This window comes from Atractosteus spatula, chromosome 4, assembly GCF_055471065.1.
Source record: "Atractosteus spatula isolate fAtrSpa1 chromosome 4, fAtrSpa1.hap1, whole genome shotgun sequence".
NCBI lineage: Eukaryota > Metazoa > Chordata > Actinopteri > Semionotiformes > Lepisosteidae > Atractosteus > Atractosteus spatula.
Window position 1 is genome coordinate 58,496,263 of NC_142709.1, and position 26,508 is coordinate 58,522,770.

General features: G+C 35.2%; 1 protein-coding gene across 2 annotated transcripts in view; it reads right to left on the reverse strand.

The window, feature by feature from the left end:
- The window catches only part of LOC148836690 (sodium/hydrogen exchanger 9-like), an 88,963-nt gene that overhangs the window by 37,034 nt on the left and 25,421 nt on the right, over window positions 1–26,508 (reverse strand). For both annotated transcript variants that reach the window (XR_016090980.1, XM_088914106.1), the window contains exons 6-12: window positions 24,859–24,964; window positions 21,227–21,365; window positions 18,532–18,637; window positions 16,234–16,322; window positions 10,869–10,982; window positions 7,515–7,626; window positions 7,013–7,166 (exon numbers count right to left, since the gene is read on the reverse strand). Coding sequence is in view for 1 of the 2 variants with exons in the window: in XM_088914106.1 (XP_088770232.1) it covers window positions 7,013–7,166; window positions 7,515–7,626; window positions 10,869–10,982; window positions 16,234–16,322; window positions 18,532–18,637; window positions 21,227–21,365; window positions 24,859–24,964 (820 nt within the window). In the remaining variant the exon portion in view is untranslated. The remainder of the gene's footprint in view (window positions 1–7,012; window positions 7,167–7,514; window positions 7,627–10,868; window positions 10,983–16,233; window positions 16,323–18,531; window positions 18,638–21,226; window positions 21,366–24,858; window positions 24,965–26,508) is intronic.

Consider the following 26,508-nt stretch of genomic DNA (forward strand, 5'->3'; position numbering starts at 1 on the left):
TGGCCTCATTACTCTTTTTTAACTTCTTGTTCCTGTTCCGGATCCCATTCCAGATTTTAACCCTGTCGTGTCTTGGATGGATCACCCGGTTTTTGGACTTTGGACTGCACCCCAGATTTCCTGTTTTGGACTTCCCTGGACTAGTTGCCTTCGCTACGCCCCCTGAGCACTGGTTCACTGCCGTCACCCCCAGTCTGTCAATCCATCCAATCCTGCTGTACAGTACCTTCCCCTAATGTCCTTCTCCACTTACTTCCAGATTATATCGTCTGCATAGGGTCCTGAACTACACTGACACTGACATTACACAGCATCACCTCTACTTGCTATTATTTCTAAGTTAACAGTTTGCACTAGTTTGCGACCTATGATGAACAGACACAGGCAGGAAAGACACTGTATCAGACACTCCCACAATGAGCTTTTTCCATTCTGCAGAGGTGCAGTTAAAGGTTATATTTCAGTATAACCCAGTATACACCCAGATTAAGGCAATTCTGAAACTCTGAAACTTTTATTGGCTTAATACCGATTACAAATCCAATTTGGCCTTTTAAAGAACTATGAAAGAACTAATGCTTATTTACAAATATGCCCCAAATAGAAAAACTTAAATCAATCAGCCCGTGATTAATAACACAGCTGGATCAAAAATCAGAAGATGTAGTATTCCACCCTTGATCTAAACACTTAGATAGATAATAGATGGGTATACAGTATGTAATCCTCTCAACTGTTTGCTATTTCTGCACTTGTGTAATATGCAAAATTACAGCCTCTAGATATATTTCTTTAATAATAATAATAATACATTTATAAAGCAAAATAGTGAAGTATAGTGAAGTAATCACTTCATCCAAGTGATTTCTTTAAAAAACACAGCTAGAAAAATAGTTGAGCTTCCTGTAATCAGGCAACCCCGTTTTAATTTAAAAATAGCCATGATGTACCAATTGTAATAACTATTTTTTAGGCAGGCATAGTAGACAGCAAATAGCCAAACTGTGGTACACATACTGTACTGTAGTCATGCAAACTTGGAAAAAACAACATTTTTAAAACAGGAAAACTCTTCACTTTATACATGGTAACAGAAGCACAGGATAAATGTGTCCAGTCAAGGAGAAGCCCAAAGTAGACACTGTACCCTGTAATGTAAAACACTCTGCTCCCCCAGGCTACTCAGGAGTGAGACTGGGCATGAGATAAATACCTGGCTCAAAGAGAAGTAGTCAATCAAAGAGAGCTCACTGGTGTTGCATTTTCAACTCAATACCTCTCAGCACGTTAGATGCTTTAATCCACAATCAGAGCTTGGCGTTTTACAGTGAGCTACCTTTTTTCAAAGACATGCAATAATGAGTCCCGTGTGATACCTTTTTGTTCTTATAAAGTGTTAGGAGCAGAAAGACAGGTACATTTCCTTTTTAAGCCTGGAGTTTATTTTTTTAAATTCCAGGTTAGGCATCTCAATAAATATGAATAAAATGAAGTACTGAAAATAACATTTGTCAAACTTGTAAAATCTCTGTTCAAGTAGTTTTGTCCATGTTTTTTGTAAGAAATCTACTGTACTTTAACATCATTCACGTAAGGAAATAATTTATGCAAGCATGCTAGATAATGACTTCTTATGAATAATCATGTCTTTTTGGTTGGTCAATTAAAGGGGGTTCATTAAACAGCCAGGTTTGAAATTAACAGTTTTTAATTTTTGTTTTGCACACTTTGTATTTGCATGAAGCCATGCCCCAATAGAAAATAAAGTATTCTTAGTTCTTTTCTGATTTTCTTTCACTTTGGAGAGCTAAGTGAATTCTTCTATGATGACAAAGCACATGTCAACCACAGCCAGCCAGTGACAGTTAATCATGAGATTCTACTCTCATTTAGGTTTGTTTCTTTTGAACAAATTTCTTGTATGCCATCTTTTATTTATTAGGTTATTCCTGTAGCACAGCACGGTAACCTCCAAACAGAATAGAAAAGGAGCTGAGAATGTGAGCATGGGCATAAAATAACATCAAACAAAAAATAAAACAACACTGCTGTGGTTCAGATATCAGATATTCAGCTGTTTGAGGACTAAGAGTACTCACATTATAAATAACAGCATGAGGAATGCAGATATTCTCACAGGACCACGATAAAAGAAGAACAATTATTTTGTCTCATAATAACTTTAACACCTGGCACAACTTGATTGCAGCTATTGTTTGAGAAAGCAACATTTACAGATAAAGAGAAAAATATGATAGATCCCAACTTTTAGTGCCAATGTTGAGTCTGGTAGCCCCTTCATCACTGGTTTGAATCTGGGCTCTCTCATTAGTCAACAGCAGCCACTGTTTCCTCAGGAGGAACACAATAGGGTGAATAAAGGGAAGAGGGTGGTTTGGTGGGTTCAAAACTGCTCAGGATATCATTGGCTTGATGGGAAACTGTAAATTGACAATGTTGCAGGTGACAGTAACCCTGCTGTAGTTACTGTGGGATTTCGAAGTGTGAAAGCTCTCGACAGAGTGTGTTTCAGAGGAAGGTGTGCAAGTCCATCTTTCCACAGTGACTAGCAACACGTCTACAATCACTGCTAACTGCTAATCAATGTTACGAGTTGCTGTGTGTCATTTAGTGTGAAAAATGGCAAATGGCTCTGACAATGCATGAAGTTACTGTGCAAGTCCTCATTCCTACCAATTTCAATCTGACAGAATTCCATTCTTTGTGAGAGGGCTCTCCCTTTATTCTTCTGTAGAGTTAGACATTTGCCCAGAGGACCCCTGCTCAATGGGGGTTGCTATGAGGTCTGCAATTGCTAGTTTACTGGACCCACAGGGGAAAACAGCTGAACAGATGCTAAGGAAAAGGGGTGAAAATTCCTGAGTGAAAGCCAAACATGTGGTAATATCTCAGACTTACATTAAGTGCTATAATATCATATAAAGTTATTTTCTAAAATAAAGGGCCTCTAGTTGAAAGAAGTAACCCTATAATAGTGCTTTAAAAGTAAGAGATTTAAAGAAAGAAGAAACAAAATGAGTGTAGTTTGCTGATCATTTATGACAAGATAGCAATATATCAACAGAATTATTTAGACATCAATCACATCTGCTTTCCCTTGTATTCCACTGTTACTGTTTTCTTATTGTGCACTACACTTGTAAGCCTAGTAGAAAAAGAAATGACATGAAAGCAAAAAACGAATTACTTTATGTGCTCTGCCGTTCCCCATGGCAAAGAACACACACCTACTGTAATATTGTGACTAAGTGGATCAAGATAACACACAAGCTCATTCTTTTTAAATGGCAACAGCCTACTAAGTGGATTTAAAATTTGTGCACATTAGTCTTTTGGGGTCATGTGTTAAAAAATATTAAAACTATATGTAAAAGGCAGTAAAACGATGCATCTAAATGTGAAGAGAACTTAAAAATGGAATAAAAATCCCACAACAATGACATATAGTATTATGTCATTGTGGCAACAGCTGTTGCCAAGAAACCTAGAGTAATATTGACTAGCTGCAAGTCACACATCTCAATTGCAATTAATTAAAAAGTACTTATATACTTAGAAATCATATGCAAAAAATATGTTGAAAACTAGTTTGTCCTGTTCAAACTATATAAACAACATACTGTACATTCTCCATAAAATGCAATATCCATTGCTTGCATATGGTGTACAGCTCACATCCTTGACAAAAGCAGTCCCAAAAGTTTTGATTTTCTTTATTTTTAATAAGCACCTGAACAGTTTCCTGCATTTTTGAAACAATGTGCAAACTACAGGGTCGTTAATATCTGGAGGTATCTAGGTTTTCATTAGATCATTGTCCCAGATCACTAAATAAAACTTGTTTAACTCTTATGCATACAGTATTTGTAACAGGTGCCTTGAGGGTGTGTACTGGAATGATTCTGACCATGATTTTTATAAAAATACCAAAGTATAAAAAATATAATAATATTATATATTAAAACATACATTTTTTAAATTTGTAGCTTATATTTCACAAAGTCATCATGAACAATACCAACATTCCTTCTGTACCAACACATTTTATTGAACATCTGTGATTCCGATATTTACTAAATCTACTTATTGTCAAATCATCAGCTGTTTCTTTTCAGACACCCATAAAGATAAAAGACTACTTTTTTTACAATTAAGTACGTATCTATCTTCATTATCTTTTAGCCTAAAACAAAAGGTTTAATTGCAGTAGAAGATCACAGACCTGAACTCCAGCATAAAGAAAGAATAAGATCAGAACAATGCAAAATGTATAAGACCTATGCACGGCGGTTTCTATAAACTAGACATACAGTACCATTTCTCTTGTAGACATTAAATTATTAGTAGTAGCTACTTGTAAGGGTTGTGGACAACTACGTACAAAGTATGGATAGTAACAAAGATAAAATGCAGACTTCAAAATCAGCTCTCAATCTTAGATCTCAAAAAACATCAATGGTCATTTTGAGCAGTCAGCTCCCATCCTCATCCACCTGTGTCCTACGAATCGAATCACATAAAGCTCTAAACTCTACGTCTGCAGATTTCCAATACTGCTATTTGTGATTCACAGGAGAATCTGAGAGAAACCCAGGCAGATATTGATGATGCTATTGAAATATTTCAGGCCAGTAATGGGAAATCTGGCAGCCTTTTATTTCAGAGAAAGGTTGTATTATCAGTATTCCCAGGGGAAAATATGCAATTGGTTGGATAAACATGTCTCCCATACAGTAAATGAAACATAAATGCATTACAGAAAGCATTACCAAACCAAATTGCTTTACTTAACAGTAAATTGTGAAGGCTAGATTAAATATAAAATTGTGATTTTATACAAATTACCAGTGCATACAATACATTTTAAAAGACTTCTCCTTTGACGTCTAAAGGAAATACTGACACCACTTGGCTTCATTGCAATTGAATCATTTAATGCTCATAATATTACACTGCCACAGCACAATTCTAAGATGTGCCACTCAAACCATATTTTAATCATCTTCAGGAAATAAGCTCCATATACTTTTTTGCCTTTTTCAAACGGCAGACTAAGATGAAATATCTTCAACTCTGCTGTAGATAGCAAGTCTTCCTTTTTGTCAGCATTACTTAAAAGTTCCACCCAGAATAAACTCAGATAATCATTTTCATTCCTATTCCTTAATGAGCAAATACAGTTATTCAGACAGGCTGTAGTGAGTACCACATGTCAGTGCCTGTCCAATGTACTTTAAATTAAATGCAACATTTTCCCCCAGCTTATACTTACTAGATGAACACTGACACCAATTAAGAATTGTTTGGATAAATGTTTACACTACAGTTAGGTCTAAAGATCCAATGGTAATAAAATTATGTTTTTATACCAGTGTCTTTATACCAAAGACCAAACAAAATGGAAATTTTACAGAGAAAGGCAGCATTAGTGCTCCTAGTTTGTACTTTGTTGTGTGTTTGCAAATGTCAACTAATAATCATTACAGATATCATTGATGTCTATTGTTAGCTATTTTATTTATAGTTTGGATGTTATGAATGTTTGTTCTCATGAGAGGTACTGTATATTCAGTTGCGCACATCTGACCTGGTCTGATGATATTATACAGAACCTCTGATGTTTCAGATGAATGTTTTTTAAGTATAATGTGGGAGTTTTCCACACTTGAGCTTTCTGGAACTGCAGCTGTTGTTACATTTTATGTTATTGTACATCCCCGCATGAAGATCACAACCTTAAATGACACACACAGGACATGATGCTAATATTAGACTCCCATCAAGCAATTGCATTATTCATTATTGCTTCTGAAACATTCAGAGTTTCAATACATTTGGAGGAGGACTGTGGGAGGAACAGAAACTTCTGACTGAGGAAAAAGCTTTTAACGGTTTGATACAGGGCTCCGACAACAGCTGTGTGTAAACTATTCGATAAAATCCACAAATTAGCAAGGGAGGTGTGATTTGCAAGATTATAAGCCTTTATCAAGATATTAAATGAGATTTCTTTTATGGAAATTAGTCCCCTCATATCCATAAACGAAAAAAATCAGATGCTATTAAACATCATCAAGCATCAATTTTAATATGGTCATAAAACCTTTTTTTTCATCGGACTTGCCTATTTGGGTCCCTTTTGTAGTGACACAGTAAACTCCCTTGTATCTGGAAGAAATGGGGTTGAAGGGGTCCCAGCATCAAGGATTTTGTGGGTAGATGAGTTTAAAGAAAACTGATATGCAATGACAGCCCACCTAAATCAAAATGATTAGGACAACACCACAATGATAAAAAAAATCTGAAATTAAGTCTTGTAATATAATAATGTAATGAAAATATGGTAAAACAAAAATCACCATCTGACGAAGCTTCAGTAATGTAATAAATAATCATGGGCAGTTAAGTATAAATTCACTTTTAATTGTAATACCTAACATGAGAGTGAAAAAACAATTTCTTAACATAACAGTCCTTAACACTAAGTCTTTGCACATATACACTTCAGAGCACTCAGGTTCGACCTTGTCAGAGTTGTCAATTCTTTATTCTTTTATTGTGATGTTTTTTTTTATCATTAATTTCTTTCATTTTGTTTTCTGGTTGCTTGAGGTTTTTGGGTGCATGATTATCAGATACAAGAGAGTTTACTGTACTTAAGTTGTCTATACCAATGTGTACATACAAGAGATAGAGGGTGATGGTTTCTTTTGTGAAAAAAGAACAGTGCAGAACAGATGCCAAAGGACTACATTTTCTGATTCAATTAATTGTTAATTCACATTATTATGTATAACAAAACCTTCAACAGGCCTAGCTTCATCCTGTACATATACGTCATTTTAGTGTTTCTGCAAATGCATAAAATTGTGGTAATAAAATTTTATCTTCCCCAAGACTGAAAATAAACCATGTAACCGTTAAATCAACGGGCAAACTGACATTATTTACACCCTTTTCTATCTCCTGTACAAAGCCAGAACAAACTAACCTGATATCCAACACCGTCAGCATCGGATAGGTGCCGCCACCTAAGATCCAGACTGTGAAGAACACAATGAGCAGTGTTGTGGTGAGCATGATCTGTCTCGCTTCCGTGGAGGTGTCCCGGATCGCCAGAGCAAAGGCCACTGCTCCCCGGAGGCCTTTGGGAAATCACAAGATTGGGAAATGTAAACATGGGCTTCCTGTGTTGCTTTCTTCGTTTAAATCAAACTTAAAAAAACAAAACAAAACACTTTTGTCCCTAAGACTTGGCTCTCCAGCAGAAGCCCCTGCAATCACTCAGCACAGAATGAGAAAGGTGGAAGAGCTCTTCCAACAGAAGCCCCTTGAAAAGAGCTCTACAGTACATCATTTAACAGTGTATCTCAGGCCTTAAAATGATCAAAACACTATCAGCAAAACTGCCTTCTTCAGACACAGACACATACTTATGTCCTCCCATCAAATTGCTTGAAGTCCCAGAAACGGAAAATTACTCCACAGCATACCTGAGAACATCATCATGTGTTGGACTTTCGGGGCGATCTTGTTCGCTCTTCCCAGATTGAGCAGGAAGGAAAGTGGGTATATATTGCAGGCTCTGGCAACAAATATAGACAGCTGTAGGATTTAAAACTTAAGGAAAACTTAAGGAACATTCTTGCTGGCCATATTATAACAAAAACAATTCATGTAACAAGCAATGTTTTAGCTCTGAAGCCTCCAGCCTATGTTTAGTATACAGTGAAACAGGATGAAAGTGCTGTGTGTATTATACATGCATGTACAGTCTATGCTTGAAAAAAAGGAATGTTTAATAATTCCACTGCAGGTCCCCCATGCTTAAAGCCAGACATGTTGTATAAAGCTCTAGAAATATAGAACAATTTAAGTATTAAATACAGTATGCTTTCTCTCCACATACAGTACTGTAAATGGGCTATTGATTTAAATGTGTTAAGATGCTCTGTGTAACACTTTTAACCTTAAAGAACACTTGGTGGAACAACTAAAGGGGATATTTAACTTAAAATATTTCATGCAACTATCTGCTACTGCTTTAATATGTAACAGCCTGTTAAAATAACGAAGGAAAAAGCTGAACACAAATTCTGTAGTTTTATTCCTAGACACGGAAGTACCTTCTGTTGAGAATCCTGGCTACATGAGTTAGATTTAAACTTTTCTTTTGAGTACTATTTCCCTTCCTGACATGCTTATCCAGTTCTTGGAGTCCTGGTGCCTTCTGATATCACTTTTAAAGCCTAGTGAAGTTATCTTTATCAAAACCAGATTAAAATTTTTTCAGATGTTACTATGGAGTACACACTGTGGATTCATAAGAAATGTATTTAATAAGATAGAGTACATATATAAATATATCTAATGAGAAATGTACAGGGAAAAGTCATGTTTTGTATTTAAAACAGTGGATACTGAAGTGAATCTGCAGTGAATCTCAAATCCGAAAGCATTCCTGTCCTTTTCATAAACCAGTCTATATCTAACTTAGCTGCATAGTGTACCTTAAATATGAAACACTGTACAGCTTGAACATCTATTCATAGTTGAAACAGGACTGGCTGGCATATCTGTATTTTTGTACTTAGATCAAACTGTTTCTATCTTCACTTCATGGTTTAAGCTTTACAGTAAATAATCTTTTGGGGCACAAAAATATATTTTATTTAATTTAAACTAATTTCCTCTCATTCTGACTAATTTCACCTATAATTTTGACTGCCATTATTTTAGATAAAAGCTCTTCATCTCAAAAAGATAAAGGATTTTACTGATCTACATAGCCCACAGTGTATGCATATCTATAATCGGATATGTATTTTCTAAATCCAGCAAGAAAAACATCTCTAAATACAATTTAAGGTTACTCTTACACAAAAAGAAAATCTTTAAATTATATCAAATATTTACCTTAAATCCAAAGACAGATAGGATCAGCCTGGCTGTCAAAAATGATTTTTATTTTGGCTTTACAAAAGGCATTTGGAATAATAATTACTGACCATCTGGGTATTAGTCTTGCAAAGAAAACCTTTTTGGATGGTTGCCATATCAGACTGTCAGGAAACTAAAGTAATATACTTTACAAATACAACAGCAATAAAAGCCACATGAACCAAGAATCATTTTCTTTCCCTCAGTCAAATTAAGTTTGGCCTTCCAGATTGGGATGTCAAAATACCAGAGTAATAATCTTAATGTTGTTCAATCTGAAACTAATGTAAAAGCCAATATCCTCATATGAAAATGACAAATAATAATGAAATGTCTTGTGTAAAAAAGAGAACTGCTCTATAGACACAGTCACAGGAGAAAAAAACACTAATTAACTTTAACAGATTTTGTCAATACTGATGTACCAACCTGAAATTGATAAAAAATGATTAACTGTTATAAACTTCTTTATGAAGTTAGCCTGATATGGAGGAATGGCACTGCTACAGTACCTTATAGTTCTGTGTGTCCTGTGTTAGTGGTCTGGGACTCGTAAAAATAAAATCTTTCTATTCTCCCTGTGTAAATGTAGGTTCTACCTAGGCACTTTGGTTTCCTTCCAGTGACATTCTGACCGTGATTAATTGGTTTTCTAAATGATGCTCATAGGCTTTTAATGGGCTCGTGTCCCACCCAGAGGAACAGCAATCAGCCTCTGTCTCAGCCTCTGTCTTGCAACATAGGCTTCAATAGGCCAGGGTCTCCTCCTGATCATAGATAATAGATTATACACCTTAGAGAATGTCCGCACATCCACAGATGAAGCTGAAACTCATAAATACTGTCAACATCTGTCAAAAATTACTTAATTCTTGAAATGTTACTACATTTTACTAGGATGAGTAGGTCGGCAATGCTCATTAAAATAAAACATAATTGATTTACAAGTCATGCTAAATAAACACTACTTATTAATCTAAATAAATTAATGAATACAACTAATTAGTGTTTCAATCTAAGGGCATGAATGATTTTGTGTGTAATTGTAAAAACACCCCTCATTCAAAAAACTCACATATGGAAATGGAGTGCACTGACTCAAATCAATATTTTATTTTCGACAGGGAAGACAGGGAAATTGACCCAGCAGAGAAAAAGGATTTCTGCAGGGAGAAAGGATCAGCCTGTAGAGATGTTTTGGAAAGGAAACTCTGTCTTGGTCTGTCTGGATCTGGAAGTCTGGACTGATGATTGTGTAATTCTAAGCATAAAACTATAACTATTAATACCGTAAAGCTTTGTGGTAAGAAAAGAATATTAGAAACAAGCAAAATTACTTGTTTTAATTAGATTTAGTTAAATCTAATTAGATTAAATTAGAAACCACTTAAAACAGTGTTATTTAGCATTGTTCAGTCGAAAGAAAAACCTTAAGCTTGGTTCCTCTGAAAATTGCCCTTCTGTTTTCTGTAGGTTTAAGGGTGTTCACACAGAGCAACCTACTGTATGTAATACATTGAAATCAATGGTGTCATTAAATGGAAAGTATCCGTGTATAACACTGAAGGCATTTAATACTCAAGTTGTTTTGCAAGTTGCAGATCCAAGCACCATAATTCCAAATTATGATTTTAAAGTGCAATAAGACAAATACAAACAACATTAATTACTTAATAGTACAATATCACAGCTTAATGGAATAATAGTCTCTCTCTAAATTATCAATACAGCTTTATATTAAGAGCCAAATATCAAACTCAAACTAATTTTTTAGTTTTTTATTTTAATCTTACATGCTTCAAATATATATTTATATACAGTAGGTGTTTGTATTTTCCTATATTCTCTTTATAAGCACAAGCATTGGGGAATGTGATCAACAACTCAAAAAGCCACAGAAAGGATACAAAGGCACCTGTGATGAAGATTGAATTGAACCCGTGGTTTTGAAATGTAAACAGGGACAATCCCATGTAACAGAAAATGAAGTTCTCTCCGATGAAGTTCATGAATTCAAACAGCTGTGAACAATAACCATTATTCACATATTATTTAATTATTAATAATTAAGTCTATAAATAATGAAAATAATAAACGAGAAAGGCAATGGCAAAGAAGGAGAAAAAACATATAACAAGCATGCGCATACCAGGAAACAACTGACCAGTTTATGTCTGAAAATATCCTGAAAAGCGGATAAGTATTAATCAAAAATCATAAATTCATAATGACTAGAAGTATTTTGCGTATTCCTAATAAAGATGGTTAACATTTCAGAAGCAAAATGAAGTGCAAGAGAACAATAATGATATGTCTGGTATTTAGAGCTTTACAGGAGTCAGTACAGTTGACTCTTTACTTATGTGGAGGTTAAGAATTTTGAGTAGCGTGTAAAGCCAATATTAAAGCCAATATTAAATATACTTGTAAGTTTAAAAACAGTAAATAAAAGTAAATAAGACAACTGGATATGCTCACTAACCAGTTCACACAGGTGTGCTAGACACACTTTCAGAGATTTTTATTTTCTGAACCGACTGCGTAAATTGACAGTGCGTAAATTGAGAGTCGACTGTAATTTGCTGTTGTTGGATCTCTGACTAAACTTTTTCTTGATTCTCTCCATCATCCGATTCTCTCCTTGGTCATGTTCTATAACTCTTTGGGGTGTATGGTGTACAACAGTTTGAAGGAGGAGAACTCCTTCAAATGGTTCAAGGTCCATCCATGTGTCTCAACTATACTTAGTGTGCTCTTCCATTTTCTATTGAACCTTTTCACCAGCCCGGTTGCTTTCAGGATGATGTGCTTAAGTTCCTTTAGCTTCTTTACTACCATCAGAAAGCGCATCATGGATAGCTGTACTGTATGTCAATGGTACAAATAGGTTTTAACTCTAAGTATCTCCGTGAATGCAGGGGATGGTGAGTGCTACAAATGGACAATGGAATGGCATTCACCATTCATCTTTTCTGGTGACTGACTGATCATAATAGTGCCTGAATTTTGTAACCCCTTTATGCTATGGGAAGGTAATCTGTAGCCACTGAAGTACAGTGCCTCTTGAAGTATCTGCACATCTGCCCTTATTTCTTCAACGGCAGTTGATTACTTCCTTGATGCCACTGGCTGGCCTCTTGTTGCCATTATTTGACCTCATGTTGTTGGCTGTTTGTTGGCTTTGTCTTGGCTGGATTGGCTGGAAACAGCTGTTTCAATAATTTCTTCAATGTTATTTTTCCAGCCTGCACAACCTATGCCCACATTCCACAGTTTAAATCCTGCAGGGAAGTGATAATATGTGTGACTTTTAATAGGCAGGGTGTTAGAACATAGACATTTCAACTGACAGAATCCAGTCTTTTATGCACTGTTGCACAAGTCCTTTTTCATATCGGAGGCATCTTGTCAGTTTCAACTGGTTGAATAACAGTCAACATAAACAATATTATTATAAGAGAAAAAAAATCTCTCTGCTGGAGCACTGAGCTCTCTCTGTCACCTGGGTAGCTAAGCTGCTTAACGACTATTACAAAAAAATCACAGACGTTACTTGTAGTCCAAAAATGGTAAAAAAATTGGAGTCCTGTACTGTCAGTCTTTTTCTTCTTAAGCCAAAAGTCTGATAATTCAAATAAAAAAAAAATAGATCATTCCCTCAAGTTTCTGCCTTTCAAGGCAGAACAAAAAACTACCCTCCTTTTCCTGCTGTGTATCCCTGTCCTACAGGTCACTTCTCTGAGGTCATAGCTGAGTTTTCCTGGAGTAGTTCTCTGGGCCTATCTTAATCCTCCATGCTTCCATAGCTACAGAATTCCTGCACTGATTTACCAGCTGTCAACAACCTTTGTCTTCAAGGAACAGGATAACATACTGTACATACTTGTAATAATGCTTCCTGGCAAAGAAAATGTTAAACAAGGATTAAGTGTTTTTTAGATATAAGATAAAGAAAAATCCCTAAAAACTCTTAACAGGAAGTATTTCTGAAGGTTAATTCAGGCTAATTAACCAATATCAAAGCTAATTCGGCTACATACAGTAAATAGGTTTCTTCCTCTGAAAATGTACTGCATGCTTTCAAACTGTGCTAGGTCATTTTAATGCCAATAAACATATTTCACTTTGCATTTTACATAAATAATAGTAATGATTTTTTAGGTAACATATCAGATGCTTCTCAAAGTCAGTTCTAGATCCTCAACTGCAGTATTTTGCTTTCCACAGTGAATTTCAGAAGTCCTTGTGTAGTCAATAGTCATAAGGTGCTTTTATCTATTGGTGTCTGTCAGATGAAGACTTTAAGGAGTGGATTTTTACATTGATGTGCATTCCTCAGTTTAAGGAAATTGTACATAATAATTTGAGATTTAAAATTTTATTTTCCAGTTGCCATAGATGCCATTAAAACTGTTAAAAATTATTTACACACAAGTATTTCAGTAGAATGAACTTTTAATTTATGCTATTTTTTTCTCCTGGAATAGAAACTATAATAAATACAGTATATTTAATATATTTAAAATTCTGTGTAAATCCTCTGTATGTGTTACCATCATACTGTATCTATAGTGTGATCTATAGTGTAATCAGATACTGTATTTGGATTGGGGCTCCTGGCACTCATTTCTCTGTAGTTCAAAGCTTACCCCACACGCTATGAAAGCATAATAAATCTCTTAAGCTTTAAAAGCAATGAGTGCAGAAAGAATACGGCTTAAGAAAAAGCCAGACTTCTATTTGTTATTAATGAGCCTTACTGCAAGAAGTGAAAACCACATCATGTCTCACACTTTTCTCCATTTGCCAGTATAGTTATACACAAATACTGTACATAGCAAAATTGATGAACAAAGAAACAATACAGCATTTACATGTATATAACTCAGTTGTTATAAAACAGCCGGCAACAACTTTTCTATTTAAGACCAATTACTAATGTAGTTTAGTACAGTTTAATTTACAAATTTAGTGCAAGAGTCAAAATGCTTTCTTATATAAAGGGAGTCTGGATCAAGTTTTGAACAAAACAAAAAGAGCTAGATCCATTGATTTTTAACCTTTCCTATGTTCTTATATACACAGCTTAAATCAACAATATTCTTATCTGGCCAAGACCAGTGTCTTTATCCTTTATTAAGTAAATCGCACTGACAGCAAAATCAGTAACTTTGCACCACTCTGCAGAACCTTGAAATTGTCTGTTTGGCAAACAAAAGCACTTCTTTTTAATGTGCTGAACACACACTGCTATCAAAGATTAATGAAACGCTAATCCTTGACAAAAGAGCATCTTAAATCTATTGAGTCAACATCTCTCTTTTGTCTCACATGAAAACTGACATTCCCCTCTCCAACAAACACTGATGGATGCAGTTCTGTTGTTCATATGATAATGGTTACAATGAAATGAAGTTAGATATCTGATGGGCTTAACTCTCTTAACCCCCCTTGGCTGATCTAAACATAGAGCAAGAGCTGAAGCTGATGGAGAACAAAGCTCATTTTGGAACCTCTTGTCACAGTATCTGTCACTCTTCCTTTTTCATTTCTTAATTTTCAAAAATAGAAGAAATTGAAAAAAGCAACAACAGATGCAAAATACAACCACATCCAGAAAACAGGAGTGCACAGAAAAAAAGTAGAAAATAGAGATAATTAAGGAGGCTGTAAAGGTAAGGAAAAAGTGACTGACCATGGTGTCAAAATGTATGAAAATAGTACATTCATTGGGTATCTTTGCTTCCACCATGCAGATACTGTAGACACCTCTTTGAGAGAGAGTGTAGGGAGCAATCTTGAACTGGAAACCCTGGAATGGTATTGACTATGTGCAAGTCTAGAACGGATTAGCTGGTGTGCTAGATTTTTAGACGAAAATATTTTGCCAGACACCATCCCAATCAGCACCACCATCCATCTTGTGCAGTTCTCTAGTTTAGATGAGAGAATGAAGTCATAGAATAAAACTAGACCACTTAGAGTGACCATTGAAACAATTTGATCAGATACTGATATTCAGGAGATGTGATTTTTTGTAACTCAGTGATGAGGAAATGCTGATTTTTTAGAGATGGTCTCGATCTCTTTCCATTTAATAACTAGAGTATAATGTGGTTTTCTTCTGATTTCTAAAACTAAATACATCAAGTACTTTGAATGCCCTAAAGATCATATGCTGATGATTCTTTTCCCCCACATTTAATTATTAATGTAGAATTGGTATGTCCATTACTGCTGAAAAACATTTCCCTAATAAACTGAAAAGGCAGTATAGTTAAAAAATAGCATTCTAGATACTCTTTGAAGTGTAGAAGGCTGAATTCAGCCTACACATAGCCTGAAGTCAGTGTAAAATAAATGAGTTTTTTATTTTGATTCAGTCAATTGGTGAAGAAGATTGTGTGCTACTTCCCTCTCCATCTGCTGTGGCCATTTTAAGCAAGGTACAGTACACTGCAACACACCACAAGGGCAAAGTAACTGAGTGAAAGTATGCACAGTGAAACTTTCTTAATATCCAACTTAGAAGTGGTAATTAAATCTCCTTTGAATCCACTAGAAAATAATAACTAAGAAAACATGAGCTGAGCAAGACAGATAACATGCAAAATTTAATTTTCAGAACAGGAAAGCAGTATATGTTTTAAATTAGTTTCCTCTCAGTATCATTTCATGAACACCAATCCTCATTTGTATAATTTATTTAGATATGTTTTACATATACATATTACTACAAATCATTTTCAAAAGTAATTTTAAAGTTAATAAATAGGGAATCATTTTTTAGATTTAAATTAATAATTAAATTCAGACATTGACTACAGCATCAGAACCCTGCTGTCTGGTTAAAAAGCTGGTGGTGGACAGGCAGATGACCAGCACAAAACACATGTGGACCATGACATCTTCGACCTGAATGACATTTCATGAGATTCACATACACCTGTCAGAAACAACACTGACAAAATCAAAACATTGCTTAAGCATCTATTTTAATTCAGGTTGGCGACAGAAGTTACCGGATTATTTATGAAACTTCTTTTAAGGCAACATTTGGCATTTTTATTGCGTTTCCCTGTAAGTGAATTGTATCACAACACTTTGGGGACAATCAAGCTTTCTCAACTGCCTGTTTTAACATTTTTTGAAAAGTGCACATTAGAGGTAGAAAAGTGACATACAGAATGAAAGAAAACTCCATACACTAACAGTAAAGGTATTTGAAACACCTGTGATTGATCCGTGTACCATGTTTAAGAATTCTCTCACCTGCTTTGTTCTTCCTTTGGCTTCAGTAGATAGATTGTAGTAAGTGTAGCGAGCTTGAGTAATACCACAGGAAAGAACTGCAACAATTCCTACAGAAGAAACAATGGAAGTTTATTTAAACACAAGGTTGAAACATTAATAGGACTGAACAGTAGTACAGGTGCTAAATATTGTATTTACACATAAACGTTATTTGCTGCAAATCAGGTTTCACGAATGATTTATTTTCTCTGTACTAAAGCGTATTTAGTTTATTTTCATCTACAGCACCAAAAGCGAACGATCCACAGCTGTAAAACTCATGCACACCTTTAAGATCAGTATCAAGTGTAAGAAACATAATTTTATAAGTGACACTATAACTGGAGTGGCTTATAACCTCAGAAGGTGTTACGTTTTAACTTCCCAGATTGCAACACATAACACAATTTGGATTTTCATCACAATTTGTTCAACTTATACATGGAATTTTTGGTTAACTATTTGGAGCACAAAAACTTATTACTGAGTTTCTGGCGCTTTGAAGCATGATCATGACATTTAGGGATTTCAATACCCAAACTGAAACTGGGAGAGATAAACAAGTTCAACAATATTCTGATTAATTATGATCAACTTCATATCTTATTAGACTATATGCAAATTAAGGGACTTCAGAATAGATCAACTCCATATTACACAAATCACCTTCTAAATCCAATGTTGGAGGAATAACTGTGGGAAAGTTTGTATAAATGTCTGTTGCATGAATGTATTTTTTGGTCTGAAATAGTCTAATAACACTCCTGATTGTGTTTAATAAAGAGTACACCGAAGAAGAATGAAGTCACATCATCCAGCTAATTACTGTTTTAGTTAAATTGTGTATTTCTTTACATTAAAATGTGCCTTTCAGAACAAAAAAATTCCATCATGACAGATATGCTACTCTACAAGAATTTTGACACAATTAAGATTTACAATATTTATAATTTTAGCATTTACTAACTTATACACAGCCTACATTGGTGTATTCTACCATCATATCAGCGTGATGATAAAAACCTGATCACGGCTATTCTTGTATAGTTTACCTTGAGCTGTTAATACTGTATGTGGTGAATACTGTCTCTAAACACATTTACTAATCAAACTGCATTGATTCATAGTCAGGTTGTCCCTGTTATTAACATCATTTGATCCTCTCTACACAGCCATAGAGCTACAGTAAAAGCCCTCTTTAGCACTATAATAGTGTATACTGATTTATCTGGATTAACTATTAGCTTAAATGAAGTAAGCTAAAATTTCAACAGAATATCACCACAGAATTGTTTCTATATAAAGAAGAGCAGAACAATGCAAAAATGTCTAAGACTTTTGCAACTTTGTGGATTTTAATAATTTGAACTCATTTATAGCTAATTCCTAATGAAAGGTAGATCCAAGATCTTCACAAAAAAGAAATAAAGCAAATAAGATTATCCAAGACTTCGATTAGTGAAATTCATTTCATACATGTGTTCATTTTGTAGCTTAGAGGACTCCTACTTACAGTAATAACCTAATTAAAAGTATGCTTGTGCTGTCTTGCAAATATTATAGATAACCTCAAACATCCATAATTGGAATCGAACCTAGTAGAAAAGCACTTAAGCAGTCTTATGATGTTTTGACTTACATGGTTTTCTTAAAGTCTGAAAGGAATTTAATAGATGAACTAATGTTTCTTGGAGGTGTCTCAAGCCCAGACGTTAATATTAAAGGTCATATTGCAAAGAATACTTCAATATTGTTGTTATCCCGACTAATTTTTTAACACAGTAGCTAAAAACACATACTATATATAAAAGACTGAACAGTAGGGTTTCATCTTGTGTTTGTACCAAGAAAAGGAATGATTTTCTAGCTGGACATTTTGTAATGGTGAATGGTGAATTTTACAGCCCGATGTATACAGGAAAGGCCAAAGTAGGACAAAGCTTTGAGTTACTTTATTGAATAAACCATTGGTGAGGAAAAATCAAAATGAAGAAAATTACCCCGCAATATGCCTTTAGTTAAGCCATTAGAACCACTTGGGCTACATGTTTAAAATTAAATGTGACTGAATGCCCTTGCAAAACCTCAAAAGAGTTTCCTGTCATGTATGTAATACAGACTTCCAGAGAGGTGATTCCTTTAAAGCAGGCGTTACCTTTTTAAGCCTGCAGTTCTAAGTGTGATCAAACTATGAAATAGTTCAGGCTCCTGAGACAAGCATTGGGTTAATATGTCGTGATCCCAGAGCTGAACTTGAACTGACTGTAAGCTACTTACCACTCAATCCACAGGCCTCAGCTGAGAGAAACGCACTCCAGGACAGCAGGAAGAAGAGGCCAGTTTCCAGCATTGGGTATTCATACAGTCTCGTAAACTTAGTCAGGTAAGCATGAGAGGTTAAAGAAAACAATATATATTCCAACTTGAATACATAACTGAATCTGTTCACTGGGAAAAGTCTAATATGAATTGATGCTTCTTCAGTTAATGCATTAAGCAGTTTCTCTAGAGAGGCAAAGTTAATTAATTCCAATAATTACCAAACTTACTCTTTTGTCACAGAGTTGTCTTTAATTCATTTAGTTTTAGTTTGTTCGCAAATCTCATTCACATTCTGCAGCATTACTCTCACAAGAATGTGCATTTGTACAAATATTCAAGTCTTTTCTTTTAATTATCTTTTTTTGTTTTATTTGCACAAAAAGCATTTTATTTGCACATTGTTATTGATGATATTGGTAAGTGAATCAATCAGTAAATGACTGATTGATGTTGATTGCCTGAGTTATGGACTTCAACATTACCTACAGTATTTAATGGATGGACAAATCCATTGGTTCATTTCTCTAATTCTTATAGGTATCCTTCAGGCAGCAAATGACTGAGACCTAGAAAAAAGCCTTTAGGATGTCTTATCCAAGCAATATGTTCAAATAAGCACAATATGATATAGATTTAAGTCTAAAAGCCATTTCAAATAAATTACAAATGGAAAATTGAAAGATTCCCAGTACAATTTGTCTCCTCAGATCAATGACAAGAAACCTGACTGCTTAAAGACTGTCCACTCATAGCAGTAAAATAAGACTGTATTTTGTCATGTATTTAAGCTACAAGATCTTCACATCATCTCTCACAATTTGCAACACTTTTTAGGAAAAAATGCCCTCCTTATATAAACAACTTGAGATTATATTTAACAATAGAAACACAACATCTAAATGACATAAAGTTTGAACTAGCCACTTTAAGACAGTACAGAGAATGGTAGGTCAAAACATTAAGCAATCTGAAAAAATAAATCATAAGCCTTTCTGGGAATAAACATTTCTATCAAAACTGTAAAAAAAACACTGGGCCCATCACTTAGAAATTTGCATAAATTCATACTACTGACAAGAAATGTTCATTATACTGGATTTATGTGTCCTATCAAACATTGTAAAATTGCATCAAGATGAGAAATAAAAAAGTACCAAATTTTAAATATTAAAGAAAAAATAATCAGCGATGAGCTGATTTCTGCAGAAGGAAGAAGTATGGTCCTTTGAAAAGTTACTAAACAACTTCATAAGAACTGAATTAAGCTTTTCAGGCTTTGATTGCTTCATCAACATTATTTTTCACAGGATTCTATTTACAAAAAAAACAAAAGCAAAGCAAGGTTACACAGCTGATCGAAACCTAATCAGGGACACATTCTGAGTTATTACTTTTCTTAACACAGAAAATACAGAAATAAACTATTACCAATCTAGTAAATGATCTTATATGAATTTCACCGCCACTATATAACAGATTGTTATATTTAATTCGTATTCTGATCAATTAAACATGTTTAACATGAAATGTCATATAAACACCATAAAAATGCAACATTATATTCACATATAGCCAGTTGTAGTGGTTCAGGCATCTGGTGAATATGCCCCCCAGTTGCCTTGCTGGTGATGTACTGGGCACAAGTCAATGGGAAGAGACCCGAGGGCAGACCCAGGAGATGCTGAAGGGATTACACTATATCCCACAGCTGGCCTGGGAGCACCTGGGATTCCTCTAGGAGGAGCTGGAGGCTTCCCCGCTCAGCTTGTTATCACTGTGACCCTGTCCAGGAGTCAGCTGTTAGAAAATGGGATGGGTTGGGACATCATATTCCAGATGTATATTAGGCAGCATTACTTTATTTTGTATGTTTTCGCTGTGCCATAATTTCTGTGAACCAATTCAATCACAAACATTCAACTATCTATGCTTCTCCATCCAATCTATAAAGCAAATGGAAAATGGTCAATATGGTGGAAGCTCATGTTCACATAACAGTACATACCTATTGAACTCAATCCACAGGTGCTCAAATGATAAAGTCCCTTAAGTAGATATTAAGACTACAAGTCTTACTACAAGTCACTTTGTTTTGTAAATGATCCCTTATTTCACACTTACTACATTTTGGAAATGATCTCTAAGCTGAAGAAAATGATCCTCTTGTTGTCTTTTTACTTCATACTTGCTATTTTTGTAAATGATCCCTCAGCTGAAGACAATTATTTGATTGTTGGACTTTAACAGGTGCTTCCAGTCAGTATGACGCACTGCTGGAGTTTAATGACAGTTGGAACAGCAAAAGCTTCACGAAGCAACATTCCCTGCTTTCTTGTTCACCGAGCTGTGAGATTGCTGCATCGTTGACGTGCGAATCTGCCTTTTCATTACCCTTATGCGTGCAGATTCGCAAGCATACATTTCTTACTACGTGTGCATCGTCACACTTTGTTACAATTCACCTTCAGAAGTCAGGGAATACTGAAAGAATGGCAGAGGAACATCAAAATCTGTTATAATGACATGCTCATCATTCAGCATCTCATAGTTAATAATTAGCGTAAAAAATATGTCGAGTTTCTACAATGCTATAATAAATAGCATTCTAATTCTAAAACCTGATGGGCGGAAAGACAGATGAAAAGGATATCAAAGCTGTAATAATGGTAAAAGCTGATCCAATGGCGAAAGAGCCAGAAAAAATTCCAATGAATTGGCCAATGGAATGGAAGAATGCACTTCCATCAAAGGCATAACGGTCTCCTCTTGGGCTGTAGGCTGATATTGAACTGAAAAACATTATAAATACATAATGAAATACTTAAAAAGTGACACCTTTTTTGCAGTAGACTGCTGGAAAAAGAAAATGTACTGTAGGAATGAAAATTCAGGAAAACAAGTTAGGTAATGCACTGCACCCATTTCTTGCCATGCTGATTTGAACTAATGTGGTTTGAATAAAACAAAAATCAAAGAAAAAAATATTCAACAAGGCCAATATTTTTTACCAGATGTTCTTTCCTGGACACCTTTTTTGCTTTTGCTTTTCTCTCACAGAAAACGGGGGAAAAAAGTTGCGCAGATGTCTGGAATACAAGAATTTTATTTAAAGCCTCATAAATATTTGCTATTCAGAAATGAGTATTTGCCACTTAGAAGCACAGATGCTGTTCAGGGATGTACAGTATGTGGTATCTCAGATGGAAAAATGAAAGAAGGCTTGTTGTAAAATGTTTTAACGCTACAAGTGACATTCATTGAACTGTAAGAGAGCTCTCCCTGGTGAAAAGCCAGGAGCTGTTTAAAATAACTTTGCCTGTGATTCCACTAGTTTTAAACTTTACATATGCTAAACTGCTCAGTCTGTGAATGTGACAATTACAACTCCATATCTATCATGTCATCAGCTTTTCCTTTCCCTGAAAACCCGAAAGGAACAAAGTTATTGAACTGGAAGGATTCTTTTATAGTTTCAGTGGAACAAAGCACTTAAGTTATTTCTAAACCAAAGATATTTACCCTTAACATATTTTAGAGACGTAATTTTCTTTGTGAATTGTGAACTCAATTATAAAAAATAAACCTTAGGATTTTGTATTACTTTTGAACTACTAACAGATTAGATTTTAAATTACTAAAAGTGAACACAGGAGGTCTATACAGTAGGTGTTACTTGAAGACAGTGTACTCAGAATTAAATAAAGATTTCTGTTAGTTCAATAAACTGAGTTTTTAAAAGGTGATGTTTAAAGGGTTTATCAGGATTCTTATATCTTCTAAGCTGAACATCATTATTACCAATTTTCTTTCCATAGCTTTTCCCCTGTAAATTACAGGCTGTTAAGCTTCTGCTGATTTTGATAAATGCCGAGAAAGGCCAGCAGCAGCAGCTCCAAAGATAGCCTTGCTTTTCCTCACCGTAGCCAAGTACCAACACTTTATCTTGTAGACAGGTATGGTCAAGGAATTATCTTTCTCTGCCACACAGAATTCCTGTTTTGCAACAGCTTCAAAGCACAAATGTGGTTTGTTGTAACAACAGAGAGTTCATGCTGAGTATACATAAACAGTCTGAATGCTTGATTCTGCTTTCCTTTGATTCTGCTTTGTATCTTATCTTCTGGAGGTGCACCACGAAGGAAGCTGAAAGTCACACATCATGGCATTGGGAAAATTAGGAGCAAATTCTGAATGCGTGCTCTAGCATCCAAATAAATTAGCAACTTGATATTTGCCTTCTCCTTTTGATCTTTTTTAGTATTCAATATGGTTTGTAAGAAATCTACAAACGTAAATAAAAAACAAATGAAACCTATTTTTCGTGCCTTGAGCACAAATAAACTGAGTGTATTCTAGTTATTGTATTGCTTTGGCAGCATTTATGGCACTTTTCCTTAAACAGTTGGGGCTCTTATTCAAGGGTGGCATTCATGACATTAGGGGTCTTGTGGTTTCTGAGTCATCTTGCTAAGGAACAAGAGAATGAATGTTGGGATTCTTTTTCTGGAAATTCTGAGCTAATAAATTAAAATCCTAATAACAAATGTTGGGTTGAACATTGCTTTTCAGGCTACTTCATTAAGTTTGGGCAGCAGCTTAACATTTGCATCCTATTATTCCCTGAACATACAGTATCCCAGGGTCCTTTTCATCATGTTTTCTTAATTAAAAGGAGAGATGCAAATGAAATTTGAGTTCAATTGTTTTTGTTCAACGTAGATGAGATGGCAATGAACAGATAAAAAAGTGAAATGAGTCAAGCATCGTACATGCGATGGAAATATCTACAGAATTTAGATACTACTAAATATCTACAGAATATCTTCTGTTTAACACGCTGTTAACTAGGTAGTCTGAAGAGCTGAATCGCCAGGAGTGTTGGTCAGTGGACCATTCCTGTACCGTAAACTGTCATATTGTCCATCCATCTTCTGACTGCTTTATCCAATGCAGGCTTAGGGGCAGTCTGAGCCTATTCTGGCAAGCATCAGGAGCGAGGAGGGATAAACCCTAGACAGGACGCTAATACATCGCAGGGCACACAAAGACACAAACACACACACTCACACTCACACCAGGGCCAGTTTTCCCACAAGCCAATTAACGTACCAGTATGCCTTTGGACTGTGGGAGGAAACTGGAGCACCCAGAGGGAACCCATGCAAATACAAGGAGAACATACAAACTTTACGCAGATAGCACACCAGGTCTGTATGTGAACCCAAGGCAGGAGCGCAAACCACTGCCCCTCCCTTGTCCTATTATTTCATTTTTAATTGATTCATGTAAACAGAAAAATATAGACTGCTTCTAAACCAGTAGATCTACACCTTAAATTTCTGGACAGGCCTGCATAAGATGTTTCTTTTTTTACTATGGTCTAAAAGCACTGGTCCACAATTTATGCCTTTTAAATGTGAGGTTTATTTAAGCAAGTCTCCTATTTTAAAACCTGGCTGAAAATGCAGTATTTATTCAAGACTGGCATTATATTATGGGAGGTGTTAATTTAAGGCAATATCCTATTCACAGCCACACCTCTGCTGAACACTCAGAATTTTTTAAACCACTCTTGAATGTGTCCATGATACTGTAGATAGGACTGTCAATTTTTCTCTAATGTTCACCTGAAAAAATTATTCTGCCTTACTCATGGGCTTAAAAAAGGCAATAGTACCTGGTCTCAATTCAAGCTCTCCCTAGGGAGATATTTATAGGGTAATACATTTTAAAACAGTTGCTGCACATTTTCATTTAAAAAGCTGTAAGACTGAGTAAGAAAACAGTGTTAGTCCCAGACAGCCTGAGTTATTTTTAGGCTTGTTAGCATTTCCAGAACCACCAGTGTACTCATTAATAAGGCAGTATATTGGGCATAAGGCCAGTCCAAAGAAATATCAGTCAGTCAAATGAGAGGAGAGCAACAAAAAGTAACTCCTGTCTTGGTTCTCAGTACTGGCTCTTTTTTAAAATTCTTTTTAAGGGTTTCATGTGGATCTCCTTGCTTTCTCTTTCCTTGTTTTCTGTTATTGCCATGGCCTTGTGCTGAGGATGTGAGGAAATACTTGATACAATACCAGTTCTGCTATAAAAAGATCCATCTTGATCAGATTTTCAGATGATTAAAAGAAGCCAGCCAGCCAGCAATTGCATTTAGTAATGCTATTCAAAGTTTTAACCTTCCAGCCCAAAAGAAAACAACCATAATATATTCAATTAACCTTTATCATGGTACATTGTTCACATTTCCTCTAATATAATGTGACAAGCTTTTGTACTCACTATGTTAAGACGATGGCAACAGCATCATTCAGCACACTCTCTCCAAACAGCATTGTGTACAAATTTCTGTCCACACGAAGATCAGCGAAGATGGCTAGAACAGTCACTGGGGAAAAAAATAAGATTTTTAAGCATTTATTGTTTCAAATACCATGTTTACTGTGAAAGTTTTTTTTTATTTCGCAAATATAGATATACAGTATGATGACAGAAATCAAGCTTTATACAGATGAGAAGTTTTAGCCAAATGCTTATTGCAAGCTCATGACTACATTAAAAAGAAATAAATGAAACACAAGAAAGCAGTGATCCATACATAATGCAACTTTCAATTTGTATTCTGTTAAATATGGGCAGAACTGGAGATTATTAAACATGTGTCTGAATTTTCAAAAAGATTTAGGTGTTTATGCTGACTCCTGTTAAGTTCAAGAGAAGTGAACTGTTCAAATTGAACAATGCATTAGTAAGACTTCATTTTGTAACCATGTAACAAAAATATATTGCAACTCTGCAATCATTTCAGAGTTGAGCCACCAGGTTAGTTTCTGCATTTCAAATAATTTCCTATTCATAGCTAGGTGGTTACCGTTATAACAATTTCCTTTATGAGTTCAATAAAGTCTAATGTAAATGTAAAATACTGTATCATGCATCTAACAGAGCAGAAGCATAAAGAAAGAAGGAGAATGCACAGGAAAGTGATTTAGTGAAAGTAAGAGTAAAAGTAAATTATATATTAAAATTTTTCATAAAAAGACAGGTTAAACTGAATTTCTTAACAGTTGCAGAGGCTCCTACTGGTGTGGGCAATGAGTTCAACAGACATATTGCTGATAACCCACTGCATGGTGACCAGAAGCAGAAGATCTGACTCAGCAGATTAAGAGTTGGACTGTAATCATGTAAAATGTCCTTAAAATAATTTAACATTTAAAGAGAACAGACATTAAAGTATGCACTGATGTAGAGTGCGTTTTGTTAGCACCCAAGCTATATAATACTTGATATACTGAAGGTACTCCAGTAAGTAAGGCATAATAGTAATCTAATCCTGGGGAAAAAATAGATCAGTAATTTCAACATCAGATAAAGTATTAACTAAACAGTACTACTCAGGTGGAAGATAAATCCCCATGTGTCCCTAGGACGTACTTTAATGATAAGACTTAGGTTTCTAGCTTCCATCCAGGGTTTGATTTCAGCACCATTAACAGCTACACTGAAATCACCATCATCGGGAAAATGATGTTGGGTGCCTACGGCATATGCATAACATCAGTCTTGTCAGAGTTTAGCTATAGAAATTTTTCTTTTTATATCTTAATGCAGGACAGATGCTGGTGCAGAAGCTGCAGCACGAGTATCTAATTTGGTCTGCAAATAAAATTGGGTGTCACACAGCATAGCAGGGAAGCACAAGTCTTGGATGGCGAATGATCTGACCAAGAAATAACATACTATACCAACATATGAGGCAACATACTACTTTAAATACTAAAAGGTAAGCACAGAGCCTTATGGAACACCCTGAGTAAGCAAGACAATATCCCATTAAAAACAATCAAGATTTTTATGAATTGTCTGGTAGGAATAAAATTAGATCTGTATAATTTTACAGAACTACTGCAGGCAAATTTTTTTCTGTGT